This window comes from Neomonachus schauinslandi, chromosome 11 (genome assembly GCF_002201575.2).
Source record: "Neomonachus schauinslandi chromosome 11, ASM220157v2, whole genome shotgun sequence".
NCBI lineage: Eukaryota > Metazoa > Chordata > Mammalia > Carnivora > Phocidae > Neomonachus > Neomonachus schauinslandi.
In genome coordinates, this window is record NC_058413.1 from 81412554 (window position 1) to 81435206 (window position 22653).

Consider the following 22653-nt stretch of genomic DNA (forward strand, 5'->3'; position numbering starts at 1 on the left):
GTGCGGGGTGCCTAGGGCAGGTTCCTACAATGGCCAGCTTGTCCAGGCCATTTGACTAAGCATCAAAGAAGCAGCTATTTCAAATAGTACCTCTGAGCCGCCTCATGGTCATAGCTGCCCAGCCTGAGATGCAAATACCTAGAAGGAGGTATCTGGGTTAGAAACAGCATCTGTTCATTGACCAACATTCCAAGTATTAATTATTATCTAAAGATCAAGTTCAAGAGATAATCCAGCACAACAGAGAGCCCCACCTGGGAGGGCTGTTGGAAAGTGCTAGTCCCTAAAAAAGTAGGTCTTGAGGAGTCCCCTCAAACTGATCCCCATGACTAGAATTCCTTCCCTCTCTTTCCTCCCCCGTCTCCAAAGACCATGAGAGAAACCCAGCAAGAGACTCTGGGGGAGCCAAAAAATTTAGGAGTTTGGAGACAGAAAACGGTGAGTAGGTCTGAGGGGAAAGCAAATTTCCGTTGGTGCCTTTTCCGCACCCACTTTTCATTACAGTTCCTGACACTAGAGGGCGTATTGCCCCTCAGGGCTCTTCTGCATCAGAAAGCTCCCTAAACTGCTGCCTATCAGTCTTTCCATTCATTTTGTAACACTAGCTAAAACTGTGCCACTGAGAGACATTCTCTGCTTAAGGCCCAAATTGCTCCACGCAATCCATATCGATACACACTGACGGCGGACTGTCGTCTCTTAGAAGAAACAGAGATGCAGGAGCCAAAATTAGGCGAAGAGCTTCAATCTTGATTCTGGATTCAACAGTTCTGTGTCCTTCAAAGGGGCAGCTCCTTCACAGAGCTTTGGCCTCCATGGGGTCCAGGAGTGGAGATCATGGGGGCAGAGGGCACATGCATGTCGCACATCCCATTGCTGACTCTCCTAGTATGCTTATGGGATGAGCCATCCCTTCCACTCTCTCTCCATCTCCGCCACAGCCCTGTCCTCCTGCTGCGTCCTTTTCCTACAGGCCAACCAGCTTCTCCTCCGCTTACAGTGCCAAGTGCTTCAGCTCGGAACATAAACGTGCATACCCTACACTGTAAAGCAGCCAGAGCCCTGCTATTGGTGGGAAAATTTTTAATGGCATTTAGTGAAAATCCACTGCAGGTGTGCATGCTCCTCAGCACATGAGGGATGTGCTGGCTCCCATCCTACCAAAGTTCCTCCAAGCCACAGACTTCACGGTCCCTATAAGGCATCCTGACACATACAGTCTTCTCCACCTCCATGCACACTCAGATAATTACAAGTCAGTGTCATGCTGTGCTGTAAGGCAAGCACAAAGATAAGGCCAGGGCTGGCCTCTGGGGCATGTGACCCATGCAGTCCACACAGGGCCCCAAGCTCAGAAGGCTCCCTTGCAACAAGTAGTTAAATAAGCCACAGAGATCTAATCCACAGTATATTGAATATAGACTATATTGTACTATAATTATGTCATGTGATAAATTATTGTTACAGTGGCAATCACATTACGATATATAAATGTATCAGAGCACACACTGTACACATGATTTCAGACACACTATCCCCATCCTGAAATTCTCAATGTTTTTTAGACAAAGGCCCCACATTTTCATTATGCACCGGGCTCCACAAATTAGGTAGTCCTAGCAATGGCAGAGGACAGTAGCTGAAATAGACACACACACACACACACACACACACACACACGTAATTGTCAAATGAAGAAATTATCTGTATCATCCAGGTGGAGTCAGAGAAAGCTTCGTCCAGAAGATGACATATTCACAGGTTTGAAGGCAGAGAATATAAGAAACCAGAGGGAACTAGGGGCAAAAGCATTAAAAAGTGAAAGCATATCTACTCAGGGAATGGCAAGCAGACAGGTGAGGAGGCTGTGTGAGCATGCACCCCAGCCCGGGGCCCTTCCGCAGCGTGGGCCTGGCGTGGGCACGCACCGCTGCCAACCACCTGCTAGTCTGCGACTGGTACAGAAACGGAGATAATTTTAGAGCAATGAGGGTCATTTTATGTCTGTTGAAGCTCATCATAAAAGACTGGGGCATGTACTTTGTGGATCTCTTCATTTCCTTTTTCTAGTAATGCGTTTTCAATGTCTTTGATAAAGTAACATTGGGGGGAAAAAAACTTTTAAAGAAGAAAAGGAAAATGATTCTTCAGCACCGAGAGATTGAGAAATATTGCTCGAGACCAGAAACAACAGTCTGGCCTCGGGCAGTTGTGATCAGAGCTGGGAGGACAAACATATTGACCAGTTCGGTTTAACAGGCTTAGTAACCAAATGGGATGCAGGACGCGTGAGACCAAAACGGTGTGAAATTGCTTCATCAGCAGCCTTCCCAGCACTTGGCTGAAGTCGGCTACACGACTAGAAGGGAGGTTTGGGTTTAGCCACCACGGTGGTTCTCAAAGTTGGCCCCCCATGTGAATCACCTGGGAAGCTTAAAACTAAGGAATGTGCAGGCCCCACCCCTGACCAATTAATGACGGTGGAGATGGACCACAGGGATTGGTAGTTTTTACAAGCTCCTCCACAGATCTGGGTGAGACTGAGCTCCTGGAAGATGTTACAGGAGGGCTTGGGGGCAAATCAGGGACCCTGATGGCCAGAGATGGGAGAGCAGGAGGCCAAGAAGACAGAAGTGCCACAGACATCACTGACCGCTTAGAAATTTTGTCAATGGCCACTCATGGGCAAAAAAAATTAATTTGACCCCTCCTTCCTACTTCTCACAGCCCCCAGGACCCAGAACTCCTGGTGCTCTGCGGACTGTAGTTGTATTATAGTATAGTTGAAATGGTCATTTGTGGATAACCTGGGGACCTAATTATTGTTTTCTTTCTCTAAAGAGAAAAGTTCCATGTTCCAAGTGACTCAGAAAGGATATTTCAGAATATAGTTCTAGGGGCACCTGAGTGGCTCAGTCGGTTAGGCCCTGAGATCAAGATCTCAGGGTCATGAGTTCAAGCCCCGTGTTGGGCTCCACACTGGGCATGGCACCTACTTAAAAAATAATAATAATACAGTTCTTCCAAAGGACCATCTATATGGGGAAGCAAAAACAAGAACAGTATCTGTAAGAGGAGGATCTGGACATGAATCCCGGCCCCACCCTTGTAGCACGGCCACCTTGAGTCAGTGACCCTAGCTCTGTGGGCATGAGTTTCTTCCTCTGTGAAATGGGGTGCATGCCTGTCCTAACTGCTGTGAAGGTCAGATATTAACAGAATACTCTGTAATGTGCTATAAAAGAATTTTGTCACTATTTGAAATAAGTTTATTTTTGCATGTTTTGCATATTAGAAAGAACAATCTCAGTGGGGTTTTTTTATGTCCTTAATATGGAATCATCCCAACTTTTCCATTCTTAACCATTTAATTTATTGTCTAATCATATTTTATATGCAAGATTTTGTGCCATCTTATTACAATTTCTAAAATTTTGCAGTGAAAGGTCTATCCCACCAGGATGCTGTCAAACCAATCCAGCAAACCCCAGGTGTGGGCCAAAGCCACCCTGCCTCCTGTCTTTGTGCAGCCAGCAAGCTATGGATGTCTTCCACATTTTTAAGTGGTTGGAAAGAAACCCAAAAAACAAGATTTGGGGGCACAAAAAATTATATCAACTTCACATTTCACATTTCAATGTCCATAAATGGTTTTACTGACACCCCTCCATGCCCACTCCTTTCAGTCCTGACTGTGGCTACTTTGGGGCACAGTGATGTTGCTGGGATAGACACTGCAAAGCTGAACACATTTACTATGTGGCCCTTTACAGGAAACTTTGCCAACCCTGCCCTAAAGGATGAGGCCTGGGATACTCAAAGGAGGCTTCAGGCCCTCCATGACCACTGTCGGGGCCTCCTAGACACCTCCTTGGTCTGGCTCTTCTCACTACCCCCCCCCACCTCCCCACCCCCACTCTTTCCTTTGGCCACAGGCTCCTGGTATTCCGGCTGTGTCTGAAGTCTCTCATACTGCAGGCACAGGAGAGTTTGGTCTCCCTTAGTTTTCACCATATCTGCTCCAAAGAACACACTCTGCCTTCTTGCCTCATGGACTCACTAGGCTTTACATACTCTCCCCACCTGACACCCCCAGGCATTCCCTCAGGTACCCTACCCTCCAGGCTAGCCCCAGGCTAGAATGAGGAAGAACTGATGGACAGATTCTCTTCTTAAACACAGGGGTATACTGACAGTCCAGTGGTAAAAATACACACATGCACACACAAAATCGCATTATTTTTAAAGACAGGGAAAATACAATTGAGCAATCACTCCACTGGGCAGCACTCCTTATTCACTGGCCAGAACCTCAAAACAACAATCTCCAACTCACCAAGCTCATATCACGGACCTTAGCTTTTGTTTAAGGTGTCTCCCAAATGCTGTGAGAGCCTCCCTCTCCACACCCACTCAGTGAAGAGGTGTAAACACGGTTGGAAGCGCACTCTGCGACCCCTTGTTCCAACATACTCCCTGCTAGTAACACACTCTCCCTAATCTGTCCCCTAGCAGGTACCTAGTCATTAGGAAGCCTCCTTCTGGGTTTATGTCTCCAGCTGTGGTCTGCACCTGCAAAGTATCTTCATCTGGAGTTTGCTACAAATGCAGAAACTCCGGCCTTAACTGAGACCTGAATCAGAATCTGCATTTCAACCGGAACCCAAGGTAAAGTTTGAGAAGCACTAATCTGTATCTTGTCCTTTGATATATGTATATATAATCTCTTCCTGGATAGAGCTTCTATTTGCTACTGTCTTTATGTGCTCTTATTTTCTAGATTTTTTAAAAAATATTTCCTCTCAGTGCTTATTAAGAAGCATGAAGCTAACACTGCAAACAACAAAAGCTAGCCCATATCAAATTCTAAATTCTGGAGAATTCAACTGTTTTCTTTCTGAAAATCTTCTGGTAGGTTACTGAGTTTTTAATATATTAATGAAAAGGATGAATTCACTGAGAAAATGGGGATGATAAATGTGGGGTTTCTCCAAGGAATTCACTGGGAGAAAATGAGATAATTACACATTAGAGCTTCATAAATGAGAAAGCACCATGCAAATAGTTGTTAATACTGATAACAGTCATTAGTACTAGTGATCATAAATTAATGATAACCCCATGCTTCCTCAGTAATTAACTCAGTAATAACAAAATAAAGAAAGTGGAAACTAGGTGGTTACACCAGGTCAGAGAGACTTTCCTTCTAAATTAGGAGCTGTGATAACCAAATCCTTAGGAAACCCTCGTTTCTGTTGCTTTTCCCAGTGAGCAAGCAATTTATGTTGAAACTTTTTTTCTTTAGATTGTAGAAAGCTTTAATTGGAAAGCTTTTATTTATTTATTTAGATTGTGGAAAGCTTTTTTTTTTTTTTAGTAATGTCCGCCCAATGTGAGACTCGAACTCAAAACCCGGAGATCAAGAGTCGCATGTTCCACCAGCCAGCGAGGCGCCCCTTGTTGAAACATTTTTTGTTGAGACCAGGGCATCTGCCTTCTTTCTGGCTGGAGCATATATTACTTTTTCCTGGAAATTTTGTTGCCTTTGTATCTTTGCTTCATTGTAGGCTAAGTAAATTTTCAGTCTGAGAATAAACTGAAGAGCAGGCCTTGGTCACTGACCTGACCCGTCCTCAGGTTTGCTCTGCTCAGAGCCACACTCTGTCCACAGTCCACAGTGAGGTTCCTGGAAGAAGGCACATGTGTCACGACTTCTGACAGGGCCTCACACCATGTAACAAGACCTCTGTATTCTGGTCACTACCATCCTTTTCGGCAGGTGATATTAGGTTGTGCAAGCCAGAGACACAACAACAGGTGACAGCAGAAACCATAGGCAGAGGACTTGGGGCCTGAGTTCCCTATGGTCAGGAGTTGCCATCAGGCAGTGACTGGGAGGATGCTGGGGGTAGAGGAATGAATCCTTCTTATACTTTATCACTGTCGTGGATCATGATGACAAAGGACACAGTGCAGGCTCCACACAGGCCGGATGTCACTGGACATGGTCAAAAGTGCTGGGTTAGTATGCTTGAATATGGAAAAAAGCAGATGAGCTGGTGACAAGCTTACAACCTCTTTCATGTGAAATGGGCTCCTGAATTGATTCTCAGCTCTCAGAGACGGTCTTCCAGGTGCGGTGGGAGAAGAGCCAGATCCAGTCACCTACTTGAACGATCTCCTTGAACAGAGTGTGCTAAAGATCAAGGCAGGTCTGAAATGGCTCTTGCCATGCCAGAAGTCATCCCTGTGTCACCTGTAAATCCTGCAAATATTGATCAGTAATGGGGGCCATAGCAGGACTGGGAGGCTTCACTTGGAGTCACAGCCATCTCCTTCAGCCTTCTGTCATACCACACAATCTGACCAGATTCAGACAAGGTAGTATCCACCCAACCAGATGGGGCAGAGAGAGCATCATCAACTTCTGAGGCATATTGGCCCCCAGCAGAGACCAGGCAATGTCCATGCAATTTTAGGCTGGCCAAGGGTGTGGACAAGCTCAGTACATAAGGTAGGAATCTGCAGAAATAGTCCTCCAATTCACAGAGCATAAGTCTTTGCTGATCCTAGGGATTGGTTATTTTGTCACTATACATAATGTATACTTGAGAGATAACTTACAAATCCAATTTCCAGGTGCACTGTGATCCTACTAGGGCTACCCTAAGCAGAGGTTCACCTGCATCTGAGTCCAATGCATCATATTAAAGACCAAGAAAACACTCACCTCTTCATTCATTCAAGTGGTCATGCCCAGAGACAATTACTTAGATGGCAGTTATGTTAAACTGCCCAAAAGACACCATCATGCATAGAAATCTCCTTACTTGGATCTAAAATACAAATTTCTAGTCATCACTCCAAGATTCTGATATGGTTACAGGTTCCCATGAGGTCCCATTGCCTTGGGCATTCCATTCCCTTCAACTGCCCACTTGAGGATATTTCGGCCTTACCAGTCTTTAGCTGTACACTCCTCCCTCAGCAGGGGAGCTTGAGGGCCTAAGGAAGGCGCTGCCCACTCTGCGGCCCAGGCCAGTGCCCTTAATGCCTCTGATCCAGAATAACGGCTCTTGGATCAATCCTGGAACCCCAAGGACTTCAGCCCCAGCAAAATGGAACTCTGTCTTTGTAGCTGATCCAGCTTCCTGAATGTGATCCTTGGCCTGGGCCCAATGCTTTAGGCTCCTGCTTTGCTGGAACAGCATTAAATATTTCCAAAGGGCTTGAACCTTCCATTCCAAAAGCTAGTATACTCATTTTGCAGAGATGCGAGGTCATTTTGCAGCATTTTGCAGGTCAACGGCACTACTGCAACCTTAGTACCTCTGTCCTTCCCTCTGAAAAGGCTTCTTGGTAAGCCAGGAAATGGCCTAGCACCCAGGCTCCAGCAAGTCAGGCCAAGTGGCTGTCTACATGATCCAGGGACATGCTGCTGGTTCAGAGGGCAACGTCTACCAAATACTGCAGGAAGCTTAATGAACACTTATTAGACCAAAACCTTGAGACCCATTGGTGAAGCAACAAAACTGCTCAACTACATATTAACAATAGTAATCAACCACATATTAATAATAAAAAGTATCCTGATGTTATATGACAGAAATTTTTCATTTGGGGGAAAATTTCCATTACGGCATCATAAATGAAAAAGGGTTATATCCCAACCTAGAAAGGGGTGAAAATTCTGTTAGATAACCTAAAAGACTCTATTGATAGCAAGACTCTGCTCTTAGACTATGGACTCTGAGAAACAAACTGACGGTTCTAGAGGGGAGGGGGGTGGGGGGATGGGCTGGTGATGGGTATTAAAGAGGGCACGTTCTGCATGGAGCACTGGGTGTTATACGCAAAAAAATGAATCATGGAACACTACATCAAAAACTAATGATGTAATGTATGGTGATTAACATAACATAAAAAAAAGACTCTGCTCTTAGAGATGCTTGTGGAATCAGAAAAGAATGATTTGTGAAAAAGGGGAAACATAAATATGTGCAATATTTTTTAAAATCCACCACATGAGGCTTATGTACATAGATATGTAAGAGATGGACTAGTTCTTAAAGATACAAAGAACCTATACACATGAAGAATAAACAGAATTTCCCCTTCAGACTATAGAGCTCAGAATCTCCCTCACATTGATCCAACAGAAATAGAATGTGCTATTTTACTTATTTTAACTTATTTTTGCTTACTTATTTTAAATGTCTATCAGGATTAGGGGCACCTGGGTGGCTCAGTCGGTTAAGTGTCTGCCTTCAGCTCAGGTCATGATCCAGGGTCCTGGGATCAAGCCCTGCATTGGGCTTCCTGCTTAGCGAGGAGTCTGCTTCGCCCTCTGTCCTTCCCCCCTCACTCGTGGGCTCTAGCTATCTCTCTCTCTCCAATAAATAAATAAAAATCTTAAAAAAAAAAAAAAGTCTACCAGGATTTAAAATGAATACCTCATATGGTCAGCAATGCTAGGGACAGAAATATACCCAACAGATATTCATTGCAATTTGGGGTTTTTTGTTGTTGTTGTTTTTACTTTATATTATTTTAATTCCAGTGTAGTTAACATACATTGCAACTTTGCAGTAGCTAAAAAATTGCAAACAATCGATGCCCATCAATAGGGAACTGTTTGAATAAATTATACCCCTAACGGACAAATAGGGTAATACATATAGCTGCCTTCTTATATGCACAGAATATCCCTGGGAGAAACCATTATTAGTAATCACCTCTGGTGGGGCGGAGAGGGGTGCCTAAGGGCCAGGAGTGGGGGCTTTATTCTCCTCCTTATATTATTTGAATATTTAATCCTTTACATAGATTACTTACTCGCAAAATAAACTTTGCAGGAAAACATGTTTTTGAAAGGAAAAATGCCACTATCTGCCTTGCTGAGTGTGTGACTATGAAAGCAGCATCAACTAAGAGTCTCTACCTAGTAGACCCCCGTCAAGAGTTATTTGCTTCTTACCATTAGCCTCTAAAAATACCCTTGCCCTTCTTTCCCAGGAGAAGTCTCACACAATGGGAACTCTTTTTCAACATGGCCTTTAATATCCAGAGCAAAAGACTTAAGCAACAAATAAAACTGAGTGGGGAGGAAGCAGCAAATGTCCCTATACCAGAAGAACTGTGCTGGATGATGGGGGAGGGACCAGGGAGATGGGGGCTGGCCTCCAGAGTCTTTTTCAGGTGCTAAATGCTCTGAAAAGACCTCTCTAAACTCCAGCATCTCCTGAATCTTCATTAGAAGAGCATTCAAGGTAATATAATGGAACTCTGAGTCATTTCATCAAAGATTAAGTGCTTTTATTTCATTTGCTACTTCCTTGACCCAAGGTACAGAGAACTCTTTGGCCAACCTTCTGATACTTCTGCTGCCAAGGCTGTGCAGCTTTTTCCCTGAATCTCCTGGGTATCCCAGTCCCTTTAATCACAAATACAGTAATAATGTCCATGCTCTTGCTCTAAGACACTCTGGTCCCCTTCAGTTGGCTAGTATGGCAGTGAAAGAATCCCAATGCCAACTCTATCTTCCCAGAACAGGGTGGTTCAGACATCCTACCTCTCTCTCTCTCTTTTTCTCTCTCTCTGACTGAGCCACTGCCCAGGTAGCCATGTTTCTCCACTTGTGTCAGATAAATGACTACCTGCTGAAAGAGACACTTCCCAGATGCTGAAAACTTCACTATTAGAAGATGAAAGGAACAGTGTTCAAAGAGTTCCAACATTCCAGGGAATATGACTCAGGCTTCACAGGGTAGAGTCCTAGAACAGGCAAAGCTCATAAAATCAGTGACCGCACAGAAGCCCAGGAAAGGAGGCACAATTTGCCCACACATCCTTGGAAGGCAGGACTGGCCATGATTTGGATCAAAGGTGACCAGGTCATGTTGCTAAGTCATCCACCTTCTCTAAAAAGATTTTGATAGGCTCCTCTTCTTTCATTCAGGAAGAGTTTGGGGTCTAGAATCCAGATAATGCCACTGTAGGAGCACTGAGTGAGGTAGAGCTGGGCAAACAGATGAACTTGCCTTTAAGAAGGCATGATGCAGGGTACCTACCTGGCCAATTTCCTCTCCTGACTTTTGCCAGCTAATATATCAGGTATAAGAGATGCAGAGCTCATTGTATTATTGCTCAGTGATGTATTTATATTAAGGAAAAGAGTCATGAGTGGGAACCATGCCTTGATCATATCAAGCAGGCATTCTTGCGTCCATGGAGTGGGAGGAGGAAAGACAAGGAAAGGCAACTAACTCAGACATGGTTCCCACTGATATGCATCAAAGATTTCCAAATAATATACTGAGTGAAAGAAGCCAAATCAAAACAGAGTGCATACTTTAGGACTACATTTCCATAAAACTCTAGAAAATGCAAACTAATATATGGTGGCAGAAAGCAACAGATCAGTGTCCTTAGGAGTGGGGGAGCAGAAAAGGGCAGGAGAGAGAGATGCACAAGGGCACAAGGAAATTTCTAGGGCTGATGGATATTTTCACTCTCTTAATTGTGGTGGTATTTTCACAGATGGATATGTGCACCAACACTTATCAAACTGTACAAGCTAAACATGTACAGCTTATTGCATGAAAATTATACTGCAATAAAGGTAAATTTCAGAACATCATTCAAGCTAAAAAATATCAAAGGTTGAAATCATCCTCAAAAGTCATCTTGGTCCTCCTATTTCTTGGATGTGATATAGTCAAACAGCTATGAAACCCAGCCCAAGGTAAAGGTCATGGGAAAAAACAAAAGCTGGAGCCCAGCAGACACCCGCTACCCAAATACCTGCCTTCTGAGGTACAGGAAAAGGCTGATCCTGACAGCTCAGTTCCACAAAGCTGCCAGCTGAGTAGCCAATTCCCATGTGACCTATATTCCACTGGCCATATCCACATTACCAGCAACAGCTGGGAGGGGTCCCCACCTCCCACTCAGTTAATGATCCAGTCAAAGCTACAGCAAGGCAAAAAGAGGAAGCAACAAAGAGTGTATTCTCCTCTGCCCTCCAGAGGTAATCCTTGGTGTCCAGCCCATGGCAAAAAGCCCAATACCATGAGGGTAATAAAATTAAAAAGATGCCCAAAAGACATATTCTGAAGGACCCTAAGAGATGGCCCTGAATTTGGGTCAGAGCTTCTCTGGCCTCTGTCTTACCTGCTGAGAAAGGAGGGATATCAGGAATAACAATGACTTTACTAAGCATTTCAAATTATTTCCTCAGGCTTGAGTTGTAGCTATTCCCAGGTACCTCCATCAGCCCCTGACTGACTCCTGCTATGGCCACTCCAACCCAGGTAGGGACATGGTTAACTCACCTATGAGCAGCTCAGGCTTCTTCACCGCCAGTCAGCTACCTGACACCTCATCTTCTTTCCTGCCAGACACTAACAAACACCCAGCCTCCTTCCCACACCTTTTCCTGTGGACTATTAGGGTGCACTACCTGGCCCAACTCAAGCCCCTCAGAGCTGCCCCTCAATGCCCCTGCATGGATTGCCATATCCTTGACCTCCAACAATGGGCAAACCACATGCTACTTGCACACCTCTGGCCTTTCTCTCTGGGGTGTGGGCTCCTTGATACCCTGCTGCATGCTGGAGGCTCCTGTTGCCTCTGCTTTGAGTAATCCTCTGGGCTTTGCATCAGCCTTGCGTCAGGAGGAAGGCTGAGCATCCTACAAGAGCCAGGATCAGCCTTCAGAGAGGAATGGATTAGAGATCACTGACAAGATGGAAAAAAGTCTTGGGAACAACTCGGAAAACAAAATGCCTCTTAAGTTTTCTGGGCCCCAGAGTGAGAAGAGCACCATTTCTTTCTCTCAAACAATATTATGACATCCTCACCAACTCCAAAGCCAAGAAGATGTAAAACAAAGACACATGTCTTAAAAAGGTGGAAATAGTTTCTGAATGTGTTCTGTGGCAGCAAAAACATTCAAATATTCATCTCCATCAAAAACTTCCCTATCTCCCAGAGGAGAGTCAGAGAAACTAACACAGGGGATTGGAAGAAGCAAAAGATAAAGCTGAAGGGGTGGTGTGTCTGCCCCCACATCACCTGCTTCAAACTTAACTTTCAGTGCCAAAGCATTTGATACTGCTGGTCTGCTTTCCCAGCAACGCTGGAGGTTTTGAATATGGAAAGTGCCAGCCATCGATCTGAAAGACATGGTCAGGACTGTAGAATCCTATAAATAGATAACAGTTTACAAAAGTTCTGGGCTAGGGCACCCACACAGGCTGTGGGTAGGTCCTTCTACCACTAAACACAACCACCTGTCAAACATAACACTTTGTAAAAGGGGGTTGGGAAGGAGTGAGCTGATGACTGACCAACGTGGGCAAGTGGAGAGAGAAGACATCAATCCTAAAGTGGGGCTAGTAAATCCAGGGTTGAGGATCTTGATGGACCCAAAAGACAGCGATCTCATGACTGCGCTGGGCAGGTGAGATCGACCATAGCTGTGAGCCCTGGAGCTCTGGCTCCTGAGGAATAAAGAAGCCTCCCAGCAGGCTTGGTAGGAAATGTGGGGACCCGGGAGAACAGGAGAAGCGGGCTCCCCAAGGAGGACTAGGGGCGGAGCAGTGATCGGGGGACATCTGAAAGAGACCTGATGGCTAGCTCTGCTGGCCTTCCCAGAGAGCTGGGAGTATCCACGAAGAAAGCAGAGCCCGGGCATCACAAGCTTCGAGAAAGTGGGGAAGCTCGACACAGACGCTAGGGATTGAGAGAACAGCACCTAGTGTCACCCGGAAGCCTGGATCTCGAGGCAAGAAGCAGAGTGCCTAGTGGTGGAGAGGGACGCCAGACCCAACAAAGAAGAGGCCGGATACCCATTCCCGGTGGGGAATCACGATTCGCGGTACGCGGACTCCCGGGGCTGCCTCCCTCAGGTGAGAGGGGAGACGCAAACTGCGGGTGTGGAAGGCTGAGGTGTCTGGAGTCCGGCAGGTGCCGGGCGGGGATCTCTCACCTGCAGAGCACCAGGAAACTCAAGATCACCAGCAGCAGGAGTCCGAGTGTGCGGCCCGGCTTTCGCCCGATGCTCCACTTGCCCATCGCGCGATCGCGCTGCGCGCAGGGACCGCAGCTCGCACTGTAGCCGGGACTCAGCCGCGCGCGGGAGGCTCGGGACGGGGGGGGCGGGGCCGCACTCTGGTCGCCCGGGCGACCGGACCGCATCCCGCCCGGCCCGCAGGCGCTCATTGGCTGAGGCCTTCGGCCCCGCCCCCTTCGTCACCGCCTAGCGCATGCGGGGGCGGAGCCTGCAACGGAGGCGGGGCGGGCTGCCTCCCGGAGCACTTTCCAGCTCGCGGAAGGTTCCCGGGTGGCTCTGGGGGTCTCCACCGCCCACCTGCCCCTAGTCTCAGGGAGGCGCTGGCTGTTTCTATTTTACTTCACGAGATATGCAAACAGGTGCAAAAATACTGGGCCAGTGTTGCCCAGTCCTTGCGCATCGTAGAGCACACCCCCCACCTCGCTACATTAGCAAGCATGTATTAAAGGCGCCTGCAAAGCCAACACGATGTTTTAAAACAATTCAGATTTTGAAGAAAAAAAAATTTGAAGTAGTGAAGTATCATATGAAAAGTCAGAACATTGTAGAATTTCCTTTAGGCATATTTTATGACTTAGTGTAGCATGAGGGGTGGTGAGGTGGCCAAGAAGGAGCACCAAAATATTTCTTGCCTTTAGTTTCTTATTCTGGTCCTGACTCCCAGCACTTTCAATTTTTTATCTTTAAAAAAAGTCCAGATAAAATCCTCAAATTTTATGCAAGGATGAATACAATTCTTACGGGTACAGAATTATGTCACAAAGGATACTGTGTAATATTTGGGCAAACTTATGCTTTCTAAAAATCATATACCCAATTCATCCCAAGAACAAAATACAGGTTTTACTGCAAAAAATCTGAAACATTTTCTAGGAAGGCTAATGTTTTTTCAGAGCTTCCAAGTTTCTAGAAAATATCCCCTGTTGCATGTTTCAAAACCACTTCCTACACTTGTACATAGTTTTGAACTTGTAAAGCTGATAGGAACAAAATGAGATTTTACTTCTCAGAACAAAGACATGCAGAGTTTGGTGTGAAGGGTCCTCTGACTAGCATTAGGCAAATATTTAGTATGGAGCAGAAGTTAAACCAAGGAGAGGAAAAAACAACCAAACAAGTTGGGGGGGGGGGCGGATAGCAGGGCCAGAAACAATCCTGGAGACATTTAGAGAGAGAAGTAGCTCCTCTTTCACACTCTACAAAATCAGTACCTTTTCCCCATTTTTTTTTTTTTGGTAATTAGGCAGCCATTTATTTTTTTAATAATTATTTAATTTTATTATGTATGTTAATCACCATACATTACATCATTAGTTTTTGATGTAGTGTTCCATGATTTATTGTTTGCATATAACACCCAGTGCTCCATTCAATACATACCCTCTTTAATACCCATCACCAGGCTAACCCATCCCCCCACCTCCCTCCCCTCTAGAATCCTCAGTTTGTTTCTCAGAGTCCATAGTCTCTCATGGTTCATCTCCCTTCCAATTTCCCCCCCTTCATTTTTCCCTTCCTACTATCTTCTTCTTCTTTTTAACATATAATGTATACTTTGTTTCAGAGGTACAGGTCTGTGATTCAACAGTCTTACACAATTCACAGCGCTCACCATAGCACATACCCTCCCCAATGTCTATATCCAGCCACCCCATCCCTCCCACCCCCCACCACTCCAGCAACCCTCAGTCCATTTTTTTAAAGACATATAATTGCTTCATAGTATTTTGGACTATGATGAAAATATTCTGATATAATTGGGATAAAAGCTAGCCCATGAGACATGGAGAAAGTGTCAAAGGTTAGCCCCCTTTTTACCTTTGGAGACCTATTCCTGGCACATACCCAACACTCACCCCTCACTCCTTGTGTATTGCTGGGCAGTAGTACAATCTATTATACATGAGGGTATCCTGAAATTAATAATCAATAACAGCATCTCCATATTTTTTTCAGATATTAGTAAAAACCTGTTAACAAGAGCTATAAAACCTCTGAAATTCTTAGCCCATCCCTGTATCCCTCGTTTTTATTTATGAAAGAAAACATAAATAGCTCTTTTAAAAAAATCATTAGCCCTTAACTTTCTGGGAAGCTCAGAACTATAGATACAGCTACCCACAATTTGGGAACAATTTCACTTTATCTGGCTTTAATGATACCACAGAGAGTGTTACAAAGATAGCATTAATCTGAGAGGTGTTTTGCTGAGGAGTCAAGATTTTTGGTTTTTAAAATATTAGCAAGATACTCCCTCAAAATACTCCTTTCCAAAATGTGTAATGAGTTTAACCCAAAGCAGACAATGAAATACTCAAATCCTGGGAACAGAAGCTACAGTTAAATGAACTGACCTGGTGGAGATGTAAAAACGTGGTCTGGCAAGGCTCATGGATGGAAACAAATCCCTGATGCTCAGGAATCAATCTTCATAGGCTACCTTTCTGGTGTCAGGGTTTTGGTTTAGAAAACATACAAAACTTTTTTTTTTTTTTAATAAAATCCTGTTGACATCCTCAGCCCACGACTCTAAGTTAGAGCTCCAACAGACCCAGAGAGCACAGTTCCTTCTTTGAGAAGTCACCTCTCCCACATAGTATACAAAGAACCCTGGGGGGGGGGGGGGGGCGGTAATAAAAGCTACAGTCATTCAGAATCAGTACAGTGGGGGCTCTCAAGAAAGATAATCATCTCAAACTAACCTTATTGGCTGTTTTATTTTTATTTTTAATAGGAAGCAAACAGGTTTATAGATCAATTACTCATTTATTCACGTCTTATTTTTTAGTGCACTGTGCTAATGCCTTAAGTATAATGTGTCTGAATTTTAGAAAAACATTTGATGAAGTCTTTCCTAAAGTCATGAGAAAAAGGTGCAAAATGTGGCTTCTGTAGAGCAGCTATTTGGGCCCCTGGCCCATGATACAACCAGCTCTTCTTCACCCTCCTCCTTATAGACAGACACCTGGACCTGCCCTCCCCACCCACCCTCTCCAGCTCTTTTGCTCCATGTTATGTGACAAGACCTGTTATGATGTCAAATTGCAAAAGAGTCTTGAGCAAAGAAATTAAGAACATGGGGGAGGGCGCCTGGGTGGCTCAGTTGGTTAAGCGACTGCCTTCAGCTCAGGTCATGATCCCAGGGTCCTGGGATCGAGTCCCGCGTCGGGCTCCCTGCTCTGTGGGGAGCCTGCTTCTCCCTCTCCCACTCCCCCTGCTTGTGTTCCCTCTCTCGCTGTGTCTCTCTCTGTCAAATAAATAAATAAAATCTTGAAAAAAAAAAAGAACATGGGGGAATTTCTGGGAATAAATGAGGGCAATTTCAACCATAGACAAAAAGAAAATAGAAAGTCCCAGGAAGGTGATTTTGGCTTTGGAAAAAGAAATAGGAAGCAGACCCAAGTTAAGATAAGTAGTCAAGGCTTCTCACTCCAAGAGATGTGTCAGTGGGACTGGAAGGGACCTGTATCCACTGGGGAGGGATGCACTGAACTTCATCATTGGCCTTTGTAATCCAAAAATATCACTTTTCAGCCTCAGCCTTTGGAAGGCAGAAAAGCCAAAGACCTAATTCAATATTTCATTCGTTAAGAAGTAAGCAACAGGGTGCCTGGGTGGCTCAGTCGTTAAGCGTCTGCCTTCGGCTCAGGTCATGATCCCAGGGTCCTGGGATCGAGTCCCACATCGGGCTCCCTGCTCGGCAAGAAGCCTGCTTCTCCCTCTCCCATTCCCCCTGCTTGTGTTACTGCTCTCGCTATCTCTCTCTCTGTCAAATAAATAAATAATTAAAAAAAAAAAAAAAAGAAGTAAGCAACAAATGTTTAATGACTACTATGTGCTGAACAGTTTTAGGTGCTTACAGTACATCAGTGGGGGACAAAACAGATGAGGGTCCTTCCCTTTGAAATTTATACTTTAGCTGAGGAAGAAAGACAACAAAAATTAAGAAATGAATAAGTAAATTGTAGAGTATGTCCACAAGTAATAAATTGCACTGCAAAAAGAAAGTAGATAAAAGAAGGGGATTGTGACGTTGGGGGGAGGGCTGTGCACAGAGGAAGCCCTACTGAAACAATGTTAACTGAGCAAAGATCTGAAAGAGGTGAGAGTTAACCATGCATGCAAATATCTGGAGGAAGGGCTATGCAAGCAGAGAGAACCCACAGTGCAAAGGCTCTCAGGCAGGAGCATGACAGGGTGTTCTGGGAACTGCAAGATCCCCATGGGAAGTGAAAGGGAGGGGGAGAACTACAGACAGTGAGGTCAGAGAAGTACAGGGGCCTAATGATGGAAGGCCTTTCAGAGGAGGACTCTGACTCCAAATGAAATGGGAGCCATTGCAGGCTTTGGACATCAATTATGCTTTGAAAGACTCCTCTGGTTGCTGTGCTGAGGTTCACCAGAAGTGGGCAAGAGCAGGAGAAAGGAGACCCGCTTTGAGGCAGCAATCCCAGTGAGAGATGATGCTGGCCCGCACATGGGTGGTAGGAAGGAGGTGGTGGGAAGTGTTGGATTTCTGGAAATAGTTTGAAAGCAGAGACTGGCGGATTGTCGTGATTCCAGGATCATTTGTCGGGTGAGAGAAATAAGGAGGATTCAAGAATGACTCCAACATATCAGAAGCACAACTTGGGCTGGTTGAGTTTGAGATATCTGTGAACGTGCTAGTAGAAATATCACGTAAGCTATTGAATGCACAAGCCTGAAGTTCAAGAGAGAGGTCTGGCATGGAGATATAAATTTACACAATGATATATAGTTGGTATTTAAAGGCATGAGCCTGGGTGAGATCACCAATGAAGTAAGTGCAGGCAGAGAAAGAGGACCAAGGATGAGCCCTGAGGCACCTGACACTGAGAAAAGAGGAGAAACCAGCAAAGTTGAGCTAGAAGGAGCTGCCAGTGAGGCAGGAAGAACACCCAGAAAAGATGGCATCCTGAACACCAAGAAAGAGAAGTTACCAAGGAGGAAGCAGTAATGACCTATGTTACATGGTGCTGACAGGTCAAGTTAAGAAAAGGCTGATAAGAATCAGCGGATTCAGTACATGGAGGGTTTTGGTGACTAGGATGCAGGCAGCTTAGGTGGAGGTGGGAGTTAGGGTCAGGGAAGCTGACTGGAATAGGTTTAGAGAGGATGAAGAATCTAAGAGTGAAAGGGGAATCAATAATTGGAACAGTAGCTGGTGGTTTTTAACTCGGAGTCAGGGGTAGTAGTCTATCTTCATTTCTATTTTAGATAGAAACTACCACATACTTGTATGCTGATAGTGATCATGATCAAAAGAGAGTGAAAACTGTGAAGTAGCAGAGCCCTTGCAGAATCTCTGGAGCAATATCCTTTATCCTTGAGTAGGTGAAGTGGATAGGGGCTGGTGACCGAGTCAGCATATATAGGATCATTTAAAGTATCACTGTATTCTCTGTGATAGAATGATCACTTAGGTTAATTTCAAATACAGACAGTGCAACATTGTCAGAAATGAGAACTGGATTCATCATATGAATTTGTTGTTAATATCTGATTATTAACTTTAAAATGTAGGTATACATTTCAGACGTGACATGAAGTAAAACATTAAAATTTTATTGATAAGTTTAAGCAAAATAAAATAATGATTAATGATTATTATGAAAACTATTACCATAATGTACAGAAGTAATTTTTTTGCATGTTCATAATTTTTTATTCAGATATAATTGACATATAACATTATATTCATTTTAGATGTATAAGATAATGCTTAAATGTATGTATATATTGCAAAACAATCACCACAGTAAGTCTAGTTAATATCTATCACCACATACAGTTACAAATTTGTTTTTATTGTGATGAGAACATTTAAGATTTACTATCTTAGCAACATTCAAATATACAATACAGTATTATTAGCTATAGTCAACATGCTGTACATTATATCCCCATGACATATTTGTTTTATAACTGGAAGTTTGTACCTTTGACCTCCTTCACCCATTTCACCCACCACCCATTCCCTGCCTCTGGCAACTACCAATCTGTTCTCTGTAGCTGAGTTCAGTATTTGTTTGTTTTTTAGATTTCACATATAAGTGAGATCATACAGTATTTGTCTTTTTGCCTGACTTATTTCACTTAGCATAATGCCCTCAAGGTCCATCCATGTTGTTGCAAGTGGCTTAATAATATTCTGGGATATGTGTGTCCATAATGTACAGAAGTAATTATTAAGAACTTTCAAATTCTTAAGCACCTGGAGAAATACATTAATAGCCAGTAAGAATATTAAGAGAGTACATTAGCTTTATAAGTTCTAAGAAAGAATATGATATCTTCTCTGAGCCAACAAATGTATGTAAATAGATGATCTTTAAAAAATAAAGAAGATAGGGGTGCCTGGGTGGCTCATTCAGTTAAGCATCCAACTCTTGGTTTCAGCTCAGGTCATGATCTCAGGGTTATGAGATCGAGCCCTGCCTTGGGCTCCGCGATCAGCAGGGAGTCTGCTTAACATTCCCTCTCTTCCTCTTCCTTTTCCCTCCCCCTACATGCACTCTCTCTCTCCTCTCTCTCTCTAAAATAAATAAATAAACCTTAAAAAAAATAAAGAAGATAGACATATATTTATATAGCATAAAAATTAAAAATATACATAATAATTAAGAGCTATCAATATTGTTATATCACGGGGTGCCTGGGTGGCTCAGTTGGTTGAGTGACTGCCTTCGGCTCGCGTCATGATCCTGGAGTCCCGGGATCGAGTCCCGCATCGGGCTCCCTGCTCAGCGGGGGGTCTGCTTCTCCCTCTGACCCTCCCCCCTCTCCTGCTCTCTCTCTCTCATTCTCTCTCTCAAATAAATAAAATCTTTAAAAAAAATATTGTTATATCGCAATTTTATCACTTTAGAACTGTTTGATGTCTACCCTTCATAACATTAAACAGCATACTTTTTGTAAGCTGAATTTAATTGTATCGCATAATTTCATTGCAGCTGTGAGTCTTGGAAAAAGGTCTTCTTTGGGAATTCTTGCCACCTTGAAATTTCATGAGGAGGAAAAGTTACAACATGATATACAGCTCCATCTATGATAAATCATGTTCAATCCAGATAGAACAAAGAATGAACAACATGTGAAAAAAGGATGAAAGCATTAAACAAAAATTAGGCACACTTTGTTCTCACTACCAAACTTCAAAAAGACAGACTTATAATATTTTAAGAAGACAATTTCTTATAGATTTGCGTCTAGTGAGGCTAAAAATAAAGTCTCAAAATAATTGCTCTATTTTGCTATTGTCAGTCATTTCCAACTGCCAAAAGATTTTTTTTAAATCTGCCCAACTTATGGTTCCCAGGTGTGAAGTTCCTTCTACAATACATGTCACTGAAAACCTTTTTCCCAAATTATATTTTGCTATGCACCAGTTAGTGATATGAAATATCCATATTTTGTATATCAGATATCTGGACATATAGGAACAAACAGAAATTTTCTTAAAGTTTGACAGCATAATAAATTAATGATGAATTTAGCTATGCTTCTCCTTTACTTTGTTACCATGATTAAGAAATAAGTCTAGCACAGCAAACTAAGAAATATTTATAAAATGAAAAATTAGGAAATACAGGTGCTATGTATTTGTCATTGGCAAAGGACAAACATGGCTAAAGCCATAAATGATTTAGGAATTACAAATGTGTAGCTTCATTTATGACCTTCAGCTCCATATTTAGAAAGTAATTTCAGCATAGTATAAAGTAAGCATTTGTCAACCAAAAACAAATTCTTTGACACCCAAGATATTTTGAAACTCTCTTGTCCTTTTACTTTATGCAAGATGTTCAGAAAGATTGAGTAGCAGCTAATGCATGTTTAAAAAAAAAATTAAGCTTTAGCAAAAGAAAGCCTTAATACTATACTTTACAGAAAATAATAGCAACATAGGAGGCCATACAAACAGCAAATGATTTATTTTCTTGAACCTGCTGAAGAAGAAACACATTGATATGCTTTGAGAGGAAAATTTATCCTAACCTAACACTTGCTGAGGAATACTAATACCCTGAGAAAATGAAAGCTGAAATGCAGATGAAATTTCAGAGATTATTTTTGTTATCTCAAAGTATAGTTACATTACTCCATTGCTACATTTTTACATTCAGTATTTAAAAGGATACATGTTTAGGGGAATGCAAATCAAAGCGACAATGAGATAGCATTTCACACCCACTAGGATGGCTATAGTAGTAAAAAAAAAAAAAAAAAGATTAAAGCAAGTGTTAGTGAGGATGTGGACAAATTAGAACCCTCATTCATTGTTGGTGGGAACATAAAGTGGTGCAGCAACTTAGGAAAACAGTTTGGTGTTTCCCCAAAAAATTAAGCATAGAGTTACCATATGTCCCACCAATTTCACTCCTAAGTGTATACCCAAGAGAACTGAAAAGATACGTTCACACATAAACTTGAGTGTGAATGTTCATAGTAGCATTATTCACAATAGCCAAAAAGTAGAAAGAACTCAAATGTCCACTCATTGATGAATGGATATTCACAATATCCATACCAAATGTGGTATCCAGATAACAGATTTTAATTCATCCCTAAAAAGGAATGAAGTACTGATGTATGCTTCATGAATGAATCTTAAAGACATTATGCAAAGTGAAAGAAGCCAGTCACAAAGGGCCACATATTGTATGATTCCATCTACATGAAATGTCCAGAATAGGTGAATACATAGAGATGAAAAGGAGATTAATGTTGCCAGGAGCTGGGGAGGGGTGCAGGGGAGTGACTGTTAATGGGTACAGGATTTCTTTTCAGAGTGATGAAAATGTTCTGGATTTAGAAGATGGTTACAACAACTTTATGAATATACTACACTAAAAACTACTGAATTGTAAATTTTAAAAGGGTAGATTTTCTCATATATGAACCATATCTCAATTTCAAAAACTTTTCTCAAATGTAAAGTACTTCTATTTGTCTTTTTCTATATATAGAACAAGAAATATTTGCTTTATATATTGAGGCTAAATGTTTAGGAACATACAACTCTAGAATTATATCTTTTCATGAGTTGAATCTTTTATCACTATCAGTAATTCTCTATATCTAGTAACACCTATTATCATTCAGTCTACTTGCCTGATATTAATATGGTCACTCCAGCTTCTTTTATAAGAATTTGCATGGTATGTATATATTTATATTTTTAATTGAGGTATAATTGACATATTTTATATTAGTTTCAGGTGGACAACACAGTGATTCAACAATTATATACATTACAAAATGCTCACTACAATAAGTGTAGCTACCATCCATCACCATACAAAGTTACTGCAATATTATTGACTATATTCCCTATGCTGTAATTTCATCCATATGATTTATTTTGTAACTGGAAGTTTGTACCTCTTTTTTTTTTTAAGATTTTATTTATGCATTTGAGACACAGAGATAGAGAGAGAGAGAGAATGAGCAGGGGGAGAGGCAGAGGGAGAGGGAGAAGCAGGCTCTCCGCTGAGCCAGGAGCCCGATGTGGGGCTCGATCTGATGGTGACCTGAGCCGAAGGCAGATGCTTAAC

General features: G+C 42.9%; 1 protein-coding gene across 1 annotated transcript in view; it reads right to left on the reverse strand.

Moving 5' to 3' along the window:
* Nucleotides 1-13077, reverse strand: part of LOC110586098 (beta-galactosidase-1-like protein 2) — a 51522-nt gene extending 38445 nt beyond the window's left edge. The window contains exons 1-2 of the mRNA XM_021696241.1: nucleotides 12992-13077; nucleotides 91-138 (exon numbers count right to left, since the gene is read on the reverse strand). Of these exons, the coding sequence (XP_021551916.1) occupies nucleotides 91-138; nucleotides 12992-13077 (134 nt within the window). The remainder of the gene's footprint in view (nucleotides 1-90; nucleotides 139-12991) is intronic.
* Nucleotides 13078-22653: the final 9576 nt, after the last annotated feature.